At 32.7% G+C, this 22335-nt stretch overlaps 2 protein-coding genes across 2 annotated transcripts; one reads left to right on the forward strand and one right to left on the reverse strand.

Moving 5' to 3' along the window:
* Positions 1–1040: 1040 nt before the first annotated feature.
* On the reverse strand, positions 1041–10065 carry LOC124539099. Its single transcript, XM_047116421.1, has 5 exons — positions 9930–10065; positions 8730–9630; positions 6133–6521; positions 3266–3325; positions 1041–1573 (listed from the first exon to the last, which is right to left on the reverse strand). The coding sequence occupies exons 1-5, from the start codon at positions 9939–9941 to the stop codon at positions 1154–1156; spliced, it is 1782 nt and encodes a 593-aa protein (XP_046972377.1). The 5' UTR covers positions 9942–10065; the 3' UTR covers positions 1041–1153.
* Positions 10066–20855: 10790 nt separating this feature from the next.
* LOC124538795 (larval cuticle protein A2B-like) lies at positions 20856–21740 on the forward strand. The gene is made up of 2 exons (XM_047115994.1): positions 20856–20968; positions 21053–21740. The coding sequence occupies exons 1-2, from the start codon at positions 20957–20959 to the stop codon at positions 21614–21616; spliced, it is 576 nt and encodes a 191-aa protein (XP_046971950.1). The 5' UTR covers positions 20856–20956; the 3' UTR covers positions 21617–21740.
* Positions 21741–22335: the final 595 nt, after the last annotated feature.

Below are 22335 nucleotides of genomic sequence, written 5' to 3' on the forward strand. Positions count from 1 at the left end.
AATCAATCAATAGCATTATCAATAGCATTATAATGCTATTTATTAATACTATAGATTAGATTAGCATTTTTGATTTGAACCTAGCTTAGACCAGACTGCTTTAAAATATATTTAGGTACAGTCGGAGTAAGAAAAGATTCGTCATCTTAAGATCTATTTTCGTGTGCTCAGTATGAGCGAAAAACTACTTTACCTATTTAGAATAATATATTGCGTCGCAATGATTTGATGTTTAAATTCAAAAGGAACTAAGATTTTAAAACTTGATAAAGGAATTAATTTGTAAACTGACGAAGATTTTTTTACCCTGACTGTGTACAGTTAATATATAAACTTCTTTCTACGAGTTTTCCAAGCTAGAGATGTAATTTTATGATCGTTGTTAAAAACCTAAATTTTGAGTGACATATTGATAAAAAAAGCAATAAAATTTATCATAAGGATAGCAAATAAATACATAATTGTAATTTTTAACTAATTCCATATGCCTATTTTAATTTATAGTTTATTAAATTTTCATTTATATTTTAGAGTTACTATCGTTTTTTATTGAAATTGAATTAGTTTTTGTTTTTTCCATTGTGATTTGAAGCATATTTGTTCATATGGGCATAAATGTATTATTATAATAATTATGACTATAGTCATAGATTGGCTGTAGATATACTTATTTGCCATTTTTAGTTTTTACAGTTTCTCAAGAAGCTTTAAATATAAAAGGTATTTAATTGTGTAGTTTTTTTATAAAACTCACGGAATTTCACGTAATTTTACGTGACTTTTTGGTGACATGCTACCTACATATATTTTTATTTTAAGAAAATTAAAAATTAATTTGTTTCGGAAAATTTCGAAGCTATATAAATTATCGATATTATATTATGACCATGAATAAGGGGGTTGTTAACAAAATAAATTAAAGCCCGCAATAAAAAGCAGTAGAGTGTACCAATGGTTGTTTAGCACAAGCTCATCTGTATGCTCAACTACATAAAAATTTAGTATTGGAATATTTTTGAATAATAAAATAAAATTATGAGTAATTCAACAAAATTATATGTATTCAATTCATTTATTATTATAAATAACAATTATAAAAGCCTTATTCATTAATAGGTATATACAGCAACACAACAAAATTGTATTTATTCATCTAAAAGTAGTAGGGTAGTCTTGGCGCGAAGACGGGTGCGGGGGCAGGAGCGTACAAAGGTGCTCTCGCTAATACTGGGGCAGGTGCCACGGGAGCGGGAGCAACAAGTGGAGCCGGAGCGATAACTTTAGCGGGTGCGGCGACTACAAGAGGTTCGCGGCGGACGACAGCATTAAAACCGTTAATAGGATCAGCAGCATAATCAACAATTCTTCTAGTACCATCGGGATCGACAACGGAGTAGGAACCAGTAACGACGTCGCCGTTCCTTTGCTCCTGGTGCCCCTTATAGTCGCCGCTGATGGAGTCTTGAACATCGTAGCCGTATGAGTACTGCGGGAATGGGTCAGCGCGTGCTACTGCTACTGGAGCAACAACGCTGGCCGAGGCCACGCCCACCACGCAGATGAATAATACAATCTAGAAATAAAATTTATTATACTAACATCTTTTAAATATACCTTATTAAAATATAAAACTGATTACTTTGTATATAGTCGTTATATCTATAGGTCAATTAAACACAATGCTACCAGCTACGTAATGACAATGAGCTATAGCTTATTTCGGTTACGCAACGCGTGGATACACCGATGAATTTGTATGCACGATTGGTATAGCGGACTGAATACAAACATGATGCGGCTTGCAACATGTTCCTGTTAGAAAGAAAGGGTCGATTTTCGTAATTATTTACGCCCGGAATAATAATTAATATATTTTAAGGAAGTGCGACTATACACATATGTATAGGCACGCGGTTATAATCTACTTTTATCTTAAATAAAGCATTCCAAAGCCTAATACAAAAATTGATGACCTTTTCTTCACAGAACGTGTCTCATATTGAAGGTTCCGTAGCAAATAGACGTAAAAAAAACTAAAATTTATGTTTTTGATAAATTCCGTAATGGGAAATATGATTGGGAACATCTTTTCACATAAAATACAAATAGAACATTGCATATATACACGAGAACCGTTATTTTTAAGTATCCTGGACGTATCCGTTTTGTTTGGTAGCGTAAGTTTGATATTTTAGGCAGAAACGAAAGTGTCACTCAAGGAAGGCAGTGCAATGACGCAAATAGTCCAGAAATGGCGCATTGGTCAATCGCGATTCGCGAGGCACACGTCGCTCGTGTCTGTTGCTTTCCAAATTGTACGATAAAAGGCACGATTGAATGATAACACGTTGTTAACACGTACTTCTGAAAGCCAGCTTTAGGTCGAGGTCGCGATTAGTTTTATTATTGTCTACGATACATTTACGGAATTTACTTTACAATTCTAAATATAAGTGTCATTTCATAAAAGCTCACTCCGTAGCTTGTGCAATTTTAAAAAGCGACTTATCACTCCTGTCTTATCATGTCGCATATAAATTTCTGACATTTCACGATCATGTCCTACTGAGTTCTGAGCTTGTTTTTCAGACTACTGTTGTATATATTACAAAGTATTTAAATAAACTCATTGAATGGTGTAATCGTAGGATGATACATATTAATAAATTAATATAGAAGGACCTAGTAGTTCAAAATGAACATTAACTTTATTCATACAGCCTCTTCCATTTTCAACTAGCTATTTTACTAGATTGAATGAAAAGCTATTGTCGGTTTCAAATACAGATTTTAAAAACAAATACTGCTAAAAAGCTCAATAGTTACTCTTTTCTTCAAAAAATGACATAAATAAGTAAATTTAAAACAATTGTAATACGATAAAATGGTAAATATGAAATTTAATTCTGTAATAAACCATTTTATTTACATCTCATAATTGGTTCAAAACAAGCAACAAACTAACAAACAATCAAACAAATTTTGTACGGAAGTTAAGAGAAATACTATGAAATACTATGACGAAAAATATGGAAAACCACAATTTTGATTTCTTTGCGATACATTGATCATTGTTTAATGACAAATATCAAAGTTAACTTGAGTATTTTTGGAGTACAATACACATTTTTGATGAGATGGGTACTAAACATTAAATATTAATTATATAAAATATGTGATAGATTATCTGATATTATATGAATATGATATGAATTTTCTGATATTATTACATAACAAAAATATATTTAAAATAATTTTCTCTTACCTTGCTGTTCATGGTTGTTTGCTTAGGGGAGGATGTGCAGTGTCTGAAGTTGAACTGTGCCTACCCTCGGGCATCACCGCGTTATATATACAATACTGCGTAACGAGGAACGTGAGCACAATACAGGTGGCTCATTGAAGAAAGTTACACCTGCAATACTCTGTTACGCTTTATAAAATACTTTCTTCAAATAGAGCACGCGTGGACTGGAATATAAGTCAACCTTGCAACAATAGTCCAAACTAAAACGTCAGTTATTCAATTTCATATTTATTACTACAATAGTAATGACTACATAGGTATTCATATGGAAGAACGAACTGACGATGGAGATTTGAGTTGAGCATTATTAGTGTTTTTTGACATGAATTTACGCACATTCATTAGTAAGATATATATGTAAATACGGCATCCGATTAATTTTATTTTTTGGTTATTCAATTGCATTCATTCGGAAAAGATGGTGTGCACCTAATCAGTTTACCAAACATTTCTTGTAAATTTTTGACACGTTTTTTGAGAAACATCAGCATATTTTTATCATTAATACAATCTATCCACCCGATATACTGATTTTAAATAAATAAAATCAATTACTATATCTTTAAATCTATACCTCCAAATTCAAATTAAAGTATTTCAGTTAATCTTATTATTAGTTCCCAAGGTTGGCGTACTGGTGTTATGTAAGGAAAGGAATTTCTTACATTGCCAATGTCTATGGGCAGTATTGTGTGTGTATAAAAATAACAAAAATGAATAAATAAGATATATATCTTTTATATATTCAGAATCCGCTTTTGTATGTTTACATTAATCGTATGTATGTTTATTAGAAGTATGTGTTGTGTATGTGTGTACTTATATTTTGTTATATCACAAAATGTAACTTATTTATTATAAAATCACTTTTTATAAACTGGGTTGGTATATGACTCCACTCCACCCGATGGTTGGTATAGAAATGAAAATGAACAGTACTAGTCGCCTCTTGCAGGTACCCAGGTTTTAAGAAGAGGTATTCTATGTTAGAGATTCTATATTAAAGGTATTTGTGATATAGTATTGTTTGCTGACGATACTTCACTGATTTTTAAGCTCGACAGGAAAAAACCTGACTATGACGATGTGAACGGTGCATTATCACAGATACACGATTGGTTTAAAGTAAATAATTTGGTTTTGAATGCTCAAAAAACAAAATGTGTAGTTTATACCCTACCCAATGTTAGAAAGCAAGATTATAAGATATCTTTAAGCGGTGGCCGGCTTGATGTAGCCGATACTACGGTGCTCTTGGGAATTTGGATTCCAGACTTCAGTGGAGTCCTCATTTATCATCCCTAGCAGAAAGACTCAGCTCCGCAGCACACGCGGTCAGAAAAGTTAAAGTTAGACAACTAACTGATATTGATACCGCTCGTTTATTTTATTTTCATTATTTTCACAGTATTATGTCATATGGCGTATTACTTTGTGCTAACGCTGCAGATATTGAATCTGTCTTTATTTTACAAAAGAGAGCAATCCGGTCTATTTATAATCGTGGAGCTAGAGACTCTCTTCGGGATGTTCTAACAAAATAGGAATACTCACTGTTGCGTTGCAATATATATACAAAAATATTATGTATATTCACAGTAACATTGATAACTTTGATAAAATCAGTTATAACGCCAAGTTTCCGACTGCGCAAAATCAATAAATCTTTCTTGGGGCAAGGTATCTGTTTCTATAATAAAATCCCGCAGACATTTTTAACTTTGCCATTTCGTAAATTCAAATCGTTTATAAAAAATACATTGGTAAAAAAGGCGTATTATTCGATACAAAACTTTGTAGATGATAAAAAAGCCTAGAATTAATACCTGTTGACTTCCAGGCAGGATATATTAATTTTAATAATTGTATTAACTAACATGACTTTGTATTTTTTAAATGTTGAAAAAGAGTAACTACTGAGTTTCTTGCCGGTTCTTGTCGGTAGAATCTACTTTCCGAACCGGTGGTAGCTTCACTTAATTATTAATTGATGATTCAAAAGTGCTTGTAATAGCCTACTTCAATAAAGTTTATTGTGATTTTAATTTTGGTAGTGCTGGTAAAAAATTCAATTTTTTGACGGCGTGGCAAAGAAAAGAGCTGTCGAATTACCTGCGCGGTAGAATTAATTATCCAGTTAGACGGTGACATCGCGAGCAAGCACACGTAGACTTGTAAAAGAAAGGGGAAGCTAGAATTGGAGGGAATAATTCTTCAGAGCATCGTGACACCTCCGACATATAGCACTTATCACTGCTATCTCTCGGCGAAAACGTAAAGGTTCGAGGATATTTGTGACTTTTCCGTCGCCAATAATGCGGGCCGCACGTCGCTGCAACCGACCCAAGGCCTCCATACACTTAGTGGCATAGCTGGGCACCGTTAATCAAATAGTTAACTTCGTTAATCGTTAATCCGCTACAAAAAAAGTTAGCTTCGTTAAGCGTTAAAGCGTTACATTTCAGAAGAATTAACGCAAGTTAACGTTAATCGTTAATCCGTTAATATGTGTAAAATTGCATTTTTATATCATTGCGTTAGTGAACTTATACAACCTGTTGGCTTAGGTTCTGGAAGTTAACAGGTTAGGAATAAAACAAAATACTTATATAATTCAAATGTGTAATTTAATCGTCGGGCATAAGGTGCATATTCCCCTTCATGAACATTAACATGTTGAAGTTCTCGTCTGAAAGCGAGGCTCGTTTTGGTGTTAAAATGTCTTTACCCGTGAAAACAAGCGTTCAACTGCAGAACACACTTGAGGGTATAGCAGTATTGTATTTAATAAATAGATTTATGAATATCTGTTTCCCGAGGAATGCAGCATCGTTGAACGAGTCTTTTGATTTCATGTCCAGCCACATTTGAACGAGACTTTGTGCTTTACTCTTTAAAGAGTTGGAGCTCTTTGGTTTTTCTATAGACTGAGTGACAGAATTAAAAAAGTCTTCTTCCTCGTCATCATCGTTGTTACTCGCATTGCTCCCTCCGCCAGTTAAACTATCTCTGTCCTTCGAATTTTCCCCTGCTTCTTGTCGTAAAGCATCTTCTACCTTTTTTTCCATGACCTTTTTTACTCTACTGCTGTCATACGTTTCCAGCCATATCCACCGGAACTTTGGGTGAAATGCCGCGGCAAGTAGGCACTGTTCATCATTCAGGAGTAGACCAAACCTTTTCTCTATACCATTTAATAAGGCATTGGCTAAAGCTGTGCAATTTACTAGGCCCTTAGATTTAATATTTTTTAATTTATAGACAGTTGCTGCAATTGTCGGTAGTAGTGATCCGAGATATGATTGAGCTTCTCCTTGGATACGATCGAGAGGGACGTCATTCGTTTCATACTTGTCTGAACCTGTTTTTCGCGCCGCGCCGCGGTGCCGAGCGGTAAATAGTAGGCATTAGATTAACGATTAACGGGCTTCTGCATATTAACGAAAGTTAACGTGTCCGTTAACATTTTTAAAAGTTAACTTAAAAGTTAATTCGTTAATCAAAATGTTAACTTCGTTAATTAACGATTAACGGATTAACGAGTTAATGCCCAGCTATGCTTAGTGGAGCCGTTAATTAGTTTCTTAATTCATTATATTTAATAAAATAGGGATAACTATGAAAACTTACTTACAATGAAAATATAATACATAAAATAAGTGTTATAATTAGTATGTAAATTAAATGTAATTGTATGTGGAGAAATTTTTTTTCGTAATAACAATGACTGACCGACAGACATACAAATGCGACGATACTTTTGAACAAGAATTTCTTCCTTTCCATAGAAGAAAGGCTGAAAATACGCTAGAGAGATTATATTATGCCGGTTCCTGGTTAAAAACTATAAATATAATGAAAAAAAATCCTTTATATCTTAATCTTTATATGCCTACGTGGAACTTTTTAACCGAAATAACATAAATAACAGATCATTTTCAGATATACGAGCACATATTATTTTAGAACTAAATTGTTTATCAAGTTGAAAATTATGAAGATAATAGTTAGCAAACCTTAAAAGATAGACTTATGCTGATGCGGTTTTTGTAGAAGGGGAACAATTCTGATAAACATATTTTAGCGAAACTTAGATAGTTTAAGCAGTGCACGCAATGCAAGCTTTCAAAAATAATATTTTTCCCCCGTTTTTGTAACACTTTTCATTTTTCATCATCGCTTACAATTATTTCAATTTCAAATATTTCATGGTTAGTTCGGACAAATATTTACATGATAAATCATGATTGACTTGATAAATGAGCTTTTTAATACTGGAAGAGTTTTTTAATCATATCGGTAGTTTTTCGGCTTTTTAAAACTGGAAAAGTTTTTATTCATACCGGTAGTTTCCGATTTCCCGTGATAAGTGCGTTCGACCAAACAAACATACAAATTCTTCAGCTTTATAAAATTATTACAGATATAAGATTCGTATATGATTTATGTATAGAACTCGGCACTGATCAGAGATACCTAATTTATTATAATTACTTTATATCAGTCTATCAAGTAGAACGGTAATCGTCGCTTAAAATTATTTAAATTTAAACTTTTTCGTGGTTAGGTTAGACAAATATTTACATGATAAATCATGATTGTCTTGATAAATGAGCTTTTTAATACTGGACGAGTTTTTTAATCATATCGGTAGTTTCCGATTTCCCGAGATAAGTGCGTTCGACAAAACAAACAAACAAACTCTTCAGCTTTATAATATAAGTACAGATATAAGACACGTAGATGATTTATGTATAGAACTCGTCACGGATCAAAGCTACCTAGTTTATTATAATCAAAATAAGTCATATTATAAAGCTGGTTGACTCAGCCTACTTAAAAATTTAAATATAAAAGTAAAAGTAATTAGTCATTATTATTAACTTTCTAAATAAAGAGAAAATATAACAGTTTGCGAAATTTTTAATATATTCTGTACTATCTGTACTTTAAATTCGTGCGCATTTGTATTTAACAAAAAGGTTATTGTTCAGCCTAAGTTACTCCTTATTAGTGCTACCAGTGAAAGTCCCGTCAAAATCGGTCGAGTCGTTCCAGAGATTAGGAGGAACAAACAGATGTGTCTGTTTCAAAATAAAAATTTAATTAAAAATTATCAGAATTAAAATAAAAAAAAATTGTAATTTGGTGTATTATTTGTCTTATACATACATAGAAAATTAGTATGAAGCGGTTATTTTAATATTACAAACTGACACCCCAATTTTATTATATGTATATTTTTTTATAATACCTAATCATTAGCTGTAATTTAATAATAAAAGGGTAGTTCTCATAAAATAAAAGGTGTTCGTGCGAAGAAAAAATTCAAATTAGACAAAATAATAACTTTATTAGCTATGTACATATCAAGTCTTTGTAAAATAAGCCATCAAATTTATGATTTTCTTTCAAGGGTAACGGTAGCCAGCAGCAGTAGCTTCTACAATTTTCGCTGGTGCAGCGGGCGCAGCTGCGACTGGGGCAGTGGCAAGACGGGCAGGCGCCGCCGCTACTGGTGTGGCATATGCAGCTGGTACTGCAAACCTGGCTGGAGCGGCCGCGGTGTAGGCAGCGGCAACTGGAGCAGCCGCTGTGTAAGCAGCGAATGGACCAGTAGCTGTGTAGGATGCTGCGGTGTAAGCAGCTGGTAATGCAGTGTACGCAGCTGCTACTGGGGCACTGTATGCTGATAGGGGAGCAGCATAGCGGGCTACGAGAGGAGCGCTGGCATATCGGGCGCTCACTAGAGGAGCAGCAGGTGCAGCGTAGTATTGAGTTGCTGGCACAGGAGCAGCAGCGTATCTTGCAAATACAGGTGCAGCTCTTAAAGGAGCCGCGACAGGTGCAGATACGGGGGCTACAGCATATCGGGCAGCAACGGGTGCAGCAGCGGCATAGGCGTAACGAGCGGCGACCACAGCAGGAGCAGGTTGAGCAACAACTGGTGCAGCAGCAATACGAGCAGGAACAACAGCTGGTTCGGCAACCACAGCAGGTGCTACGAGTGGTTCCTTGCGCACAACTGCATTGAATCCATTAACAGAGTCGGCAGAGTAATCAACAATGCGACGAGTGCCGTCAGGTTCGACCAGTGAATATTGTCCTTGGACAAGGTCACCGTTACGTTGTTCTTGTTGGCTCTTGTAGTCTCCAGTAAGAGAGTCTGCTACATCATATCCAAATCTGTATTGCGGTAAGGGATCGAATTCCTCTAGTCTTGCTGCAACGGCAGGAGCGGCGTAGGCTACAGGAGCTGCCGCAATTGCTGCAGGCGCCACACTACCATATGCCACAGCCACGAGGCAAGAGATAACCACAAACTAAAAAAGAGAAAAAAAGGGTTATTTTTCAATGAGGAAATTACAAACATATTAGTACATGAAAATAGTAAGATATTAAAAGGAATTGTGATTCATAATATAATTCAATTCCATGAGGACGACAAATTGTCACAAAATATTATGTAAAACATATTTTGTTGGGGCATTTTTGTTTTGTGACTAAAGTTATATTCGGAATTCCATGAAGTCAAAAAATCCTATAATCGCTTCACTTTTTTTAACACTTTCACATACACTTTTTTGACACTTCACAAATAAAATCCTTATTAATTTCGTACCTTGAAGACCATTTTGGTTTGTTTTGTTTTGCTGTGATATGAACAGGGATGCTAGAAGTTGTTAACTGTACCCCATGTTAGACACTAACGGCATTTTATAGCAAACCGTGCTATGCTCTTGCCTCATCCTGGTGGCATCTCCAAATTTAAATATATTCAAGTACGCACGTACGAACCTGGTCGATGGGTTGGCTGGACAATGCCACGTAAACAAAGGCACTACTTGTGCAATTCGACCGAAGCTGTGAAACATCGCGGTCACGCCAATTTTTCTTTCGTCTCTATTAACTTTTTTCAGCTGCATTGCACGAATTTTAAAAATATATTTTAAAAAACGGACAATTTGATAAATAAAATAAATTATATTATCAAAGGTATATTTACGTATTTATTCTTTATTTGCATTTAATGTTTCAATATTAATCGACACAAGGCCATATAAAAAAAGTAGTGAATCGGTATTTTATATCGATATCAAATATTATATTTATTGCAAAAAGCTAATAGCAGTTTTAAATATAGAAGTTGATGTTATTTGCATGATTAGTTCATTTAATTTTAATACATCGGACGTTTCTACGTCCGATGTATTAAAATTAAATGAACAATGAACTATCAAAGACATGGTTCTCCATGTCTTTGATAGTTCATTTTTAATTAGGTATCGTTTTTTTTTATAAAAAGTAACTTTTCGTAATACGTGTTATTATAAATTTTGAAATAGATAAAAAACTGATCTTCACAGATAAACATTCAGATACGTTGCGATATCCATAACCTTTTTCTCAACAGTGCAAGTGGTCTACTTTAAATGCTTTTGGCTTGCATTGGACATTTGAAACTCGTCCAGATCGTGCTAAGAATATCTTAGTTGTGAAATGACTTTAAATGCTATTAATGATTTGTATATATTACGATGGGCTACTTAAATAAAGATTTTATTACAGTATCGTTATAAATAGCATATACTAAAGTGTAGTATAATCTAATAATACATCATCAATACTTTTTTGAGTTGTATAAGCTTCCACAATATATTTTATTACTACTGATACTATTTTTTTAACAGGTTTATTTAAAAGTAAGAGATTATATTATTATTTAATTATTATTTATAGATTATAATTCTAATATATAAAATAGTCCTCTTTTGAATTTACATGTGTACTTTCATCGTTTCCTTAGTAAAATATACATAATGAGTAATAAGTATTTGTATGCTTATTATTATTTATATAATTTATTTAATTTTCTTTAAAAAAATGGAGGACAATTACGAACATTTTGTATCCCTGTTCATATTACATCGAACCAAAAAAAGCAATACAAAATGTAATGTATATTTTTTGTAACTTTTAGACGTAAGAAACCGGCTCATTACTTTTAATTGAAAGCGTTTAACGTTTCTCAAAACTAATAGAAAATATGTGCCATACATAATATTAGCACTCGTAATACTTTTTAAATATTCTGAAAGAATTGGTTTCACTCATTGTTACATTTCTCGGAACGATAAATTTAAATGTGTTGTAAAGTATTTCAAAGCATCTATTTATAATATAAATAGGTATTATATTAACTATAAAGTAAATTATGCAAAATATAAATATCTATAAAATTGTAAGGACAGGATCAGAGGATTGGTTCCTCGTCCCGACATCGTAGGTATAAAAATTATTCAAAATTAAGTCCAATTTTAAGTTCTATTTCCAAAAATCCTGTCTTAAGGATCTTCTACGTCACGAAAGGATATTTAGGAATAGTTTCGGACATTTCGTGAAAAATAATACACCGGTATTTCATTTATATGCAAACTGATTACAATCTTAATCGACCTTTCTTTATTTCAAATTTTTAGGCAGTTTATGGAAACGCTGTTTAAGCGATTAACACTTTTTAAGAACATTTTTAATAATAATACTTCGCTTATCACTTGCATTACAATGGCTTAGATAAGGATCAAACCAATGTAATCACGACTTTAAACGTAAGCTGCTTAGTATATAAAGCATTAAGTCTAAAGCGACGTTATTAAACCTTCTTTGGTATTGCATAATTTATTTTTGTATTTTCTAAACTAAATGTACTCTAAACATAGTTAATCATTAAAGTGCCACCGGATTAGCAGTCCTTAGCTTCAATGGACCAGCACAACTGAACAATGGAAACAGGATTCAAATTCTTAAGTCTCACTAATTATATTGGACTACCCAGAACTGGACTCCACTAACAAACTTACTAATAAATAACTAAATTGTTAAATTAAAATATATTAAATATGTCTTTAAACTTAAAATTCCAGTTATTTAACATTTTTAAAGTTACCATATAATTTTATTCAAAGAATTTCTTATTTTTTACATAAATACGTAGTAGATAAAATGTATTGCGCATTGGTGAGACAAAGATAAGAATTTGACTATGTCTGGTCTAAAAATTACTAGTGCGATGTGTGGCAAGGCCGCAATACTAAGGTCGACGTAATGTAGACGTATGACTAGCCCGGGCCAAACCGAAAATTTCAACTCAAACGTGACGTACATGAAAATGCTACACTCAATTGTTTTTCTTATTCACCCCTTGCTTAAAGGTTGTCAATTAAATTATATAATGAAACAAGGAACATGTTATTTATTGTAGACTCTCTGAAAATACATGTACTGAATATAATATACTCATTATGTGGATATTAATGTTCTAAGTTTATTAACTGTTATACTTCGATAAATTATATAATTATTCTGACAACCCTGATAACTCCAATTAATGAGCGATGCGCGTATGAATATAGGCGAGTATTTTCCGAGTTGCGCCTGCGCACGCGTCCTTCACAAGGCTGCCAGTATTTACGCAATGGCGAAGCACGCTCGGTGTGCCACTGATTCATATCGAATGTTACAGTAATTTTATGAGAATACTGTATAAATATAAATGAGATGTGCAAAATCCTTTAATTATGACTCAGTACACTCATTAATATTAGAAATTATTACTAGTGTAATCTCAATAAATTAGGATTCTCAATATGCGCTTAAAATAGTTTGGTTGTGAAGCCAATCATGAAATGCAAAATTTACATATATATAGTTGTGCTACATGCTTTTAAATAAGAACTGGTAAAAATGTATGAAATCAATGATTTATCAACATTTACGACGAATTTCCGCTGAGCAGTAAGGAACGCTTGTGCGAAAGTGTAAAAGTATTAGAATGCATGTAATAACTAACTACTAAAATTATGTCGTCAGGACACATCAGAGAGTCACTAAAATACAAAGATATTTAAAGCTATAAAATATAAATTAATTATTATGGAATAAAATATAAATTTCTATCTCTACCTCAAATTGGATTTAGATATACAAGTATAGTAAGACACAACTTAGATGTCGCATCGGCAAAATTCGTAAAACCGATCACATCCGAATTGAGTACGCTATCCCAAATTATCAATATTTATTTCTCACGCGAATATGATCTTTACACAAACGTAATAACGTGTAATATCATATGACGTAATATATTCGTCAATTTGAAGCGTCGGTTTACATGCACTTGCTTTCTCTGACGCGTGAATCAATAGCGACGAATAGCGTCGAATGGCGCGATAGCGAGCTATTTCTATTGGTTGTGTAAATCGGCAGTAATCGGTTTTATTTTCATTCCATTGCATTTTCCGATGCTACATCTAATTTGTGTCGTACTATATATATGTATTTGTCAATAATTACTAATTAAGAATTTTTTTCAAATTATAGCACAAGCAAAGACATAAAAGTTTCACTATTCCACGTGGTCAAGTATATACAGTAACAATTTTTAATTCAAATTCGTATTTATTCATGTACATAACATATCTATGTATTAGATGTTTTAGTATTGTATTGCAAATCGATATTTTATAAACATCTATCAGATTGATTTATATTTTTCACATTTGTATATATTTAAGGACTTTATGTTAATATTTTATTCTTATTTTAATAAATTTATACTCAGAATATCAGAATATAAAATTTTCCAAAGATTAAATAACTAATGAAAATCAAACAATTTAATAAATGGAGGTGCAGTATAAGTAGTTTTAAGAGTAGTTAGGAAGTACGAAGGCTTTAAGTTAAGGTTTTAAAAAAATATATAATACGTGACCTTTTCAAAATTATTGTATTAAAAAAGAACCTTAAAACAGCCTTAACAACATTATAACCTTTCTTAAATGCAGCATTACTTATTAAATACAAAAATGTTAAAATAATTAACCGTGAAAACTATTAGCACGGTTAATTTACGTTTCGCACCCGGCGTTAATTTTTCTAACGGCCTCTGTAAACCCGTTCTAATAATATCAGGCGCTGACATTATACTACATGCACTATGGAACTAGTTTCAGATTTACCTTCACATTTCTACAAGACGTATGTTATCTATTAAAACATATTACACATTTAATTTCATCCGGCCGTCCGTTGTGGGTTTTCGGACAGTAAATTTTAAAGAAAGACAAAGTTGCAAAGAAAAAGCAGCATGTTTAATATGTTCCTCTGCCTTTTGGTCTAAGCATAATTTATTTTTCAGTATAAGATTTGTAAACAAGTTTAATTTTTTGCTGCCCCAATTTTAATTAAGCACATGTGGCACACTTTCATTAACATTATAAATTATCATTTGACCGCATCCAATGTAGAGCGGCTCGAGTTATCGACGATCAAGCCCTTTTCGATCTGCTGGATCCTTTGCCTTTGCGAAAAGATGTTGGATCACTCTGAATTTTTCACGGGGAATATTCCGAAGACTTGTTCGGGGTAATCCCGGCTGCTAAATTTCACCTTCGGACATCTCGTCGAAATTCGAAGTTTCACCCGCAACACCTCGATGTCCTAAAATCCACAACAGCTCGATTTCTAAGACATTTTCTGCCTCGCACTATCTCTTTATCCTTTCCACCAGCTTTAGCCGGCGGTTATGCGGTATGTTAATAGACGACCGCTATTATCCTTATAATGATTATGCTTCCCTCTCCAATAAATGTGTAAGTGAATGTTAATTAATGTATTAAATTAAATTACTCTAAACCTAACTACTAACCTAACTCTAAGCCTAAACTAGCAAAGACCAACCACAACATTTTGTATAAGTTAGATGAGAACTAAGAAGGTTTTTTTTTTCAATACATTCGATAATTAAAAGAATAGAATTAGAGTTCAAAAAAGGCCAAATTCTTTTTTAATCCTATATACAATAAGCCTTTCTGTAAAGTTATCGCAAAAAATAATTAAACGAAATATGAAATCTGTTATTTGTTACTCGTGACTAAAAGGTTGATTAATCTTTTAAAAAATTACTTTTTTTAAAAGATTATTATTAGATTATTAATGAGTATTCAGTTTGAAGGGTGAGTAACCCAGCTTTAGGCATAACATCTTAGTTTCCAAAGTTGATGCCGCATTAGAGATGTAAAAACATATTAATATTTTTAACAGCACCAATTTCTATGGGCTATGGTGTGGTGATTACTCACCATTGCGTGGCTTATGTGCCCGTCCACATACATATATAGGCGTGTACTCTATTCCAACTATAACAGGAAAAAAGCCAAATAAACAACATTTGACAGCAAATTGTCGGGATATCATTGGATATCATTTTTCAGCTTGATTAATGATATTCAATATGGATTTTCAAAAAAATAGCGATATAAATTTCGACTAAATTTTTGAATTAACCTTTAAGTGGAATAAGTAGTTGACTTTAAAAGTATTGTATTATAAATAAAAATATCTTGATTGAAAAAATATTTTTTTAATGACGTATTATATTGCACTCGCTCTTAGGTCCATCTGAAGCGCAGAAGTACAACGCTATCAACTTTCTAAATCCGGCCTTATTTTACTCACAGACCAGTTAAATAATGTTCGGGGTAAAGACAGGCGATTAGTATCCAGGGCTTCAGGAAACACAGCTTAACAGCCAATAGATAAAGGAAGCAAGGAAAGAACACATTACGCGAATAAAAGTGATTATGTCTTAAATAACACAACAACAACAGCCTGTAAATTCCCACTGCTGGGCTAAAGGCCTCCTCTCCCTTTGAGGAGAAGGTGTGTAACATATTCCACCACGCTGTTCCAATACGGGTTGGTGGAATACACATGTGGCAGAATGTCTATGAAATTTGTCACATGCAGGTTTCCTCACGATGTTTTCCTTCACCGCTGATCACGAAATGAATTATAAAGACTAATTAAGCACACGAATTAGCGGTGCTTGCCTGGGTTTGAACCTGCAATCATCGGTTAAGATGCACGCGTTCTAACCACTGGGCCATCTCGACTCATGGCCATCTCGACTCATTAATTAACTCTAATAAAGTGCTATTGTTGTAGAACACTGTAAATGGGTCAGGTCCATTGTCAGTGGCAGTCAGCAGTCAATAAGGTAACTGCTCTAATATTACCTTAAACATTATATGAATTTTATTAACAAATAAAATATACATAGAAACTTCATAGGAAAATTAACTGAATAATTGCCATTAATTTATATAAAATGTATATTTTTAGTATCCCTTATTTTTAATTTGGAAACTGTGAATTCGATATAGCTGATGCAATTTCGCCTGTTCTGCATTCACTCGGATAAATTCGATATGTTCTCGATATTACCTTTGCGTCTGGCGACCTTTTAGACTTATGAATTCCAGTTGCGTACGCGCCGCCAGCGACGCATATGTTATCTTTAAGGGCATTAACAAACTTTAAGTCAAAACTTTTTACTACCATTTATATTGTAATAAAAATTTGTAAGACTAATCGAGTTTAATACCTACACAGCGAAATTATGAATGCACAGAATTCCTAAAATTATATATAATATTTTATTTTTCCATGATTTACAACACCAAATTCCGTTTGGGAAGTACTTACTTTATATGCCTCTATAATTTCAAGACACATGTTAGGTTAAATAATAAACTTAAATTAATTTAACAAACACTTTTATAATGTTGATCCTTTATCAATATATGTATATGTCAAATCTACTACAACGGTACCGATAAGTCATTTAATCAACACCTTACGACATACTTTACAAATATTAATATTTAAGAGAGCATTAAAATCGTTCAAATAATAATGTCTTAATTGAGGATTGAGGATCTGGTAACGTGATTTACCTTTTTAAGCATTAGTCTCTGTATAATATATGAAATAAACATTTATGCTAATTCGCCTACCTGATAAGATTTACTTTTGTACTCTATGGAGAAAATAAATTCAATAATTATTTTAAGTTAACCGACCATTATGTATAAAATAATAATAATTGCAAAATAAAGGACTTAATTAGGTAGACATATATATATATATATATAGGATGGTCACTAACTAACCTGAGAGTGTGTTTCCTTGAAATTTTTTAATTAAAAATACAGTGTGGAAATGGATTTAAGCCGGCCCTTTCATTAGCCTTTACCTTGTAACAGTACTAAGCCAGAACAAATACATACTTGCTATTACATCTTACTTATTTCAATAACAGAGCACAAATAAGAATACAAGCGTTAAAGCATTCAAAGTAAATGCAACTTAAGCTGCAGCTATAAAAAATTGTAACGCCAATGAAAAAGATATTAACCTTAAAAAGAAGGATGATTGCTTTTACAAAAATCTCAAAACGAGTAAAAGTTCAAATTTAAATCCATTTATTTAATGTCAACGTAAATTCGAATGTTCACGTTGGATTTTTGTAATTATATCAGTTATTGCAACTAATTAGAATATGCATGTCCTAGAATTAGAATACGTTAAAAATATCTTGGTTAACAATAAGCTCTTAATATTTGAATACATTGTATTAGTCTAATTATATAATATGTTTTCAAAATTGAATTAAGCAAAAGGTTACGACTATTGTAGAATTAGTTGGTCATAGCGGCATGAAGTATAGTTATGCTATGTAGGTTGAAAAATAAAACTAATGATGAAATTGCTGATTCTCAAACCAAATTTGGTAAGATACGATGGAAACATGAGCTTATTTTAGGTAGTTAATTAAGCTTCATTCTTTCTATTTAAGATTAAATTATATTTTATGCTCTTGTAACCGTTAGCTTTTATACCACTTTTATGAACATTAGCTCTTTGTTAATTTACAAATTTAAATGTTATTGTAATTTGCGTAGCGTGTGAAAATAATCGGTGGTAACTTCGGTATAATTTAATTAATTGGTAAAAAAAACTATAGGTTTAGATTTTTAATGACTAACTTTATTATTAAATACATAGTACCAGACAATACGAAACAAGAACAATATTCTACATCGGTTTCGTAACGTCTGAGATTAAATCTCTTACATTAGACACTCACAGAGCGCCCGCGCTGGCCAATGTGGGTGATCCACGAGTATAGGTTGCTATGCTTAACTTTACGTACAGATTAATTGATGACGGTATTATTAATAAGTATAATGAGGCTATAAGTAGATTAATTTAAACAAATTATACAGAATAACTATTTTATTACATCACACAATATAAACAAGAATCATTTAAAAACTATAATTTATACACATTTTTTTAAGTATTGAAAAAGGTTGCTATATAATAATTATGTAGAGTATATTTTTATTAATAGATTAACATTAAATACTATATTATTATTAGAATATTTAACTTTTTTAATTTACCTTCTTTATTTACGTATAACTACTCTGTATACTACCTACGTATAATACCAAGTGCCAAGGTTGTGCCCCTTATTGTTTCAAATGGTATGGAGGCTAGCTCCGAATCATTCAATCTCTTCATTCGGTGAATGACTAATGTATAGAAATTTATAAATGTCAAAATGACCAATACAACCTCGTAAATGTGTATTATTAACAATATTGTAAAGCTGAAAATAAGACTCTCATATTTGACAAATCGGTTAATATATTAAGTATTTTACTTTTATTTTCTTAGAGTATTTAAGTTTTTTTTAGAGATGAAGTTTATCACTACAATTATCACAAGCAATTGTCCTAGCTATAGAAACTTATTTTTCCTAGAACGACTTATCAAACAGGACTTTAATAAAACTCAAAATACTAAACTTCATCAAAAAATTACACAAAGTTAAAAAATATCTTAATGCGAAATTTTGTATGTTTGGATGTTTGTTACTAGAGCCCGCAGAACCAAACAAACGGCTCATCGGGTTCTATATAGAGTGGCAATGTATTGTACATGTAAATACAAAAATAGATAAAATTATCTGATCATGAATTATCAATTAATTAAAATGAAATAAAAAAGCCGTCCCTTAGTTAGTAGCGAATAATATATACACCATTAGTTATGCTAAGTTCACATAGGTTATTATACCCATAAATGTAATGAAAGATTAGTAGACTTTATAAGTTTAACGAAGATATTAGCTCTAGGACATAACTTATATCGGTTGATTTAATTAATAATTTAGTATTTAATGTTGATGTCAAATACCTATCCATCAACGTGGTTTTATACTTACCATTGAATTATTCCCCCAATTACTTACACAAATCAAAAACTTACACTACTTGGACAAGAATTTAAAATTGATTAAAATTTTAATTATTTTAAAAACCTACATAAATTGGGTCGTTTACGTTATCTATGTCAGCTCAAATCCACCAGCACCTTAAAGATTAATTTTTAATTCAGAACAGTTTTTTCTTTCATATGTCAATACTGATGACATTTAAAAGTAAAGTAAAATGCATAAAGTTTTTTTATCAAAGCAATTATTGTGTATGACAATATTTACGTCGTGTTACGTGTAGCGCAATGTCGTGACCGATAAATAGCTTATAATATGTTCACTGAGCTTTTCTTTGTGTATTTATGACCTGGGTCATGCGCATGCTCCGATTCAAAGTTTGCAACACAAACATCTATACCTACCTATGATCTCTAAACTACTATTCTATATTGTATTATATATTTTTGTAAACTCTATAAAAAATATGTTGTTCTATTTTTGGTTGTTTTTTTATTTCACCGAAATTACCATTTTGTCAAATTTTAGACGTTCAATTAAATACATTCGTAGGTGTAATTACTGTTAAATATATTTCTTGTCCAAAGTTTTATTAAACATCCGACAACTACGTCGAACATGTTATGTTCGAATACAACTAAAAAAAAGTGTTCTAATCATGCGTCCGGTCACATAAGCATCGTAAAATGTAAGCATTTATTATTCAAGTATCTTTACCAGTTCTAGTTCTTTATTAATAATGTTAGGTCAGCTGGATATATAGATCAATGTCATCTTCACTATTTCAAAGGAACAAAAACTCGACTTTTTTGTAATTGGCATATAAATATTATGCCTAGCATTGTGACCTATATCTAGCATTACATAAATGAAGTAACGGTATATATGTAGTATAATGTGGTAACTTACAATAAAAAAGTAATATTCTTTGTAAGCATATTGATTTGATGAATTACTAAAAATTAAATAATTTAAACTACGTGCATCTTAAAATCAAACCTTTATATATATGTTTGTAATTTCACAATCACATGTTCATCGAATTAAATATTTTATGGAACTCTAGAGGAATAAACAAACACAACCTTTCGGTTAATAATATATGTGTGAGTGTGGAACAATAAGTAAAAAGCACACGTTTGAAGTACATGCTTTGTGAACACGTATTGAACCTTAAAGTATAGTCATTTGACCAATGCTGTAAATTGTATTCATAAAAATATATATAAATAGTTAATAAGAAGATGAAATTATAATTCAAATGTATTTTTCATTAATTAATTTGTCATGTCTGTCAAACGTAAGTCTAGACTGTAAGATCCATTAGAACTTTAAGTTTTTGGCATCACACAGGAGTCGGATAAACGCCCCCAGGGCTAGACATCAGGGTCGCGCAACGTCAGAGCGACTCCAACGAGTGAAAGGGTGAGCCACCGCCGGCGGTATAAAAGCTCTATTCACTCCCCATCAGCTATCATTCCACATCCTCACATCCAACCAGCACAATGGCATTCAAGGTATTTCAACACATAAATTTCCATGACGGAGTTTAATAAGATACTCATTGAAGTGAATAGAAAATAATTATTTTTAATTTTCAGTTCATCGTTCTCGCTTGCTTCGTGGCAGCTGCTAGCGCTGGATTACTTCCAGCAGCTCCCTTCGCATACTCTGCAGCTCCAGCATACCATGCAGCTGCTCCAGTCTACCACACCGCCCCCGTGGCCTATGCTGCCCCCGTGGCCAAATACGCCGCAGTCGCTCCTGTAGCCAAAGTGGCCGTTGAAGAATACGACCCTCATCCTCAATACAGCTTCGCCTATGATGTGCAAGACGGTCTTACTGGAGATTCCAAATCCCAACACGAAACCAGAGATGGCGATGTTGTACAAGGTTCCTACTCCGTTGTTGACCCCGATGGCACCAAGCGTACCGTTGACTACACTGCTGACCCCCACAATGGTTTCAACGCAGTCGTGCACAAGGAGCCTTTGGCTGTTAAAGCTGCCCCCGTCGCCTACGCCGCCCCCGTCGCTAAAGTAGTGAGCCCGTATGTGCATGCTGCCCCTGTGGCCTACGCCGCTGCTCCCGTTGTACATGCCGCCCCAGTAGCGAAAATTGCTGCCCCTGCCATCTCATACTCTTCTCCTTACTACCACCACTAAGTAAATACCAAAAACTTCTGAAGTGTACTACTAATGTAGTAGCATCGCATAATTGTAACTACAAGTGGAGTTTTAAGATGTAATGCCTCTCATTAGGATAAGTTAAATAAATTATTTTACCATCGATTTCATTCGTTTTATTAAACTCTTCTTACATGTTTATATATTTTAATGAATATGATTTTATTTTAATGATGAATAGTTTGCTGTCCTTACTAGACAAGTAAATACTTAATTATAAACACATAATTTATTTACTTGACACCATAAAAAGGTCAATTAAAAGTTAACATCTGCCAAAGGAAATGTTATGAGGTCAAAGAAGGTTAATTTATTATAATTAAATCAGATTAATAATACGAATTGAACTACCATTGACCGCTAAATAAAATAGTTATACAATATTATTAATAAATAAATGCGAAAAATTGACTGTTCAGTATTTCTTATAAATGTACTGCCATGGCAAAGGAATACATTTAATTTTCGACAATCATCAGTAGGTGGTTGACATCGCATATTCACAACCTTGATATTTATCTAGTTCCCACGACTTCGGACTGGGACAACCAAGCGCTTGCGCAATTCCATTCATGCAAACACCTTTGCCTCGCTTACTCATTTCAATATGGCTACTATAACTAAAACCTAACTAACTTTTGTCAAAATTTTTGAAAATGTATCGAGAGGTCAGCGATTATATTTAATACATTATTTTA

This window comes from Vanessa cardui, chromosome 21 (genome assembly GCF_905220365.1).
Source record: "Vanessa cardui chromosome 21, ilVanCard2.1, whole genome shotgun sequence".
NCBI lineage: Eukaryota > Metazoa > Arthropoda > Insecta > Lepidoptera > Nymphalidae > Vanessa > Vanessa cardui.

Bases quoted from the DNA above. Each gene is read 5' to 3' on its own strand.
- LOC124539099 (XM_047116421.1), bottom strand. The intron at 3,326-6,132 runs GCATTCCTCGGG...GCCCGAGGGTAG, and splicing joins AAGACTCGTTCAACGATGCT to GCACAGTTCAACTTCAGACA. The intron at 1,574-3,265 runs GTAAGAGAAAAT...TTTTATTTCTAG, and splicing joins AAACAACCATGAACAGCAAG to ATTGTATTATTCATCTGCGT.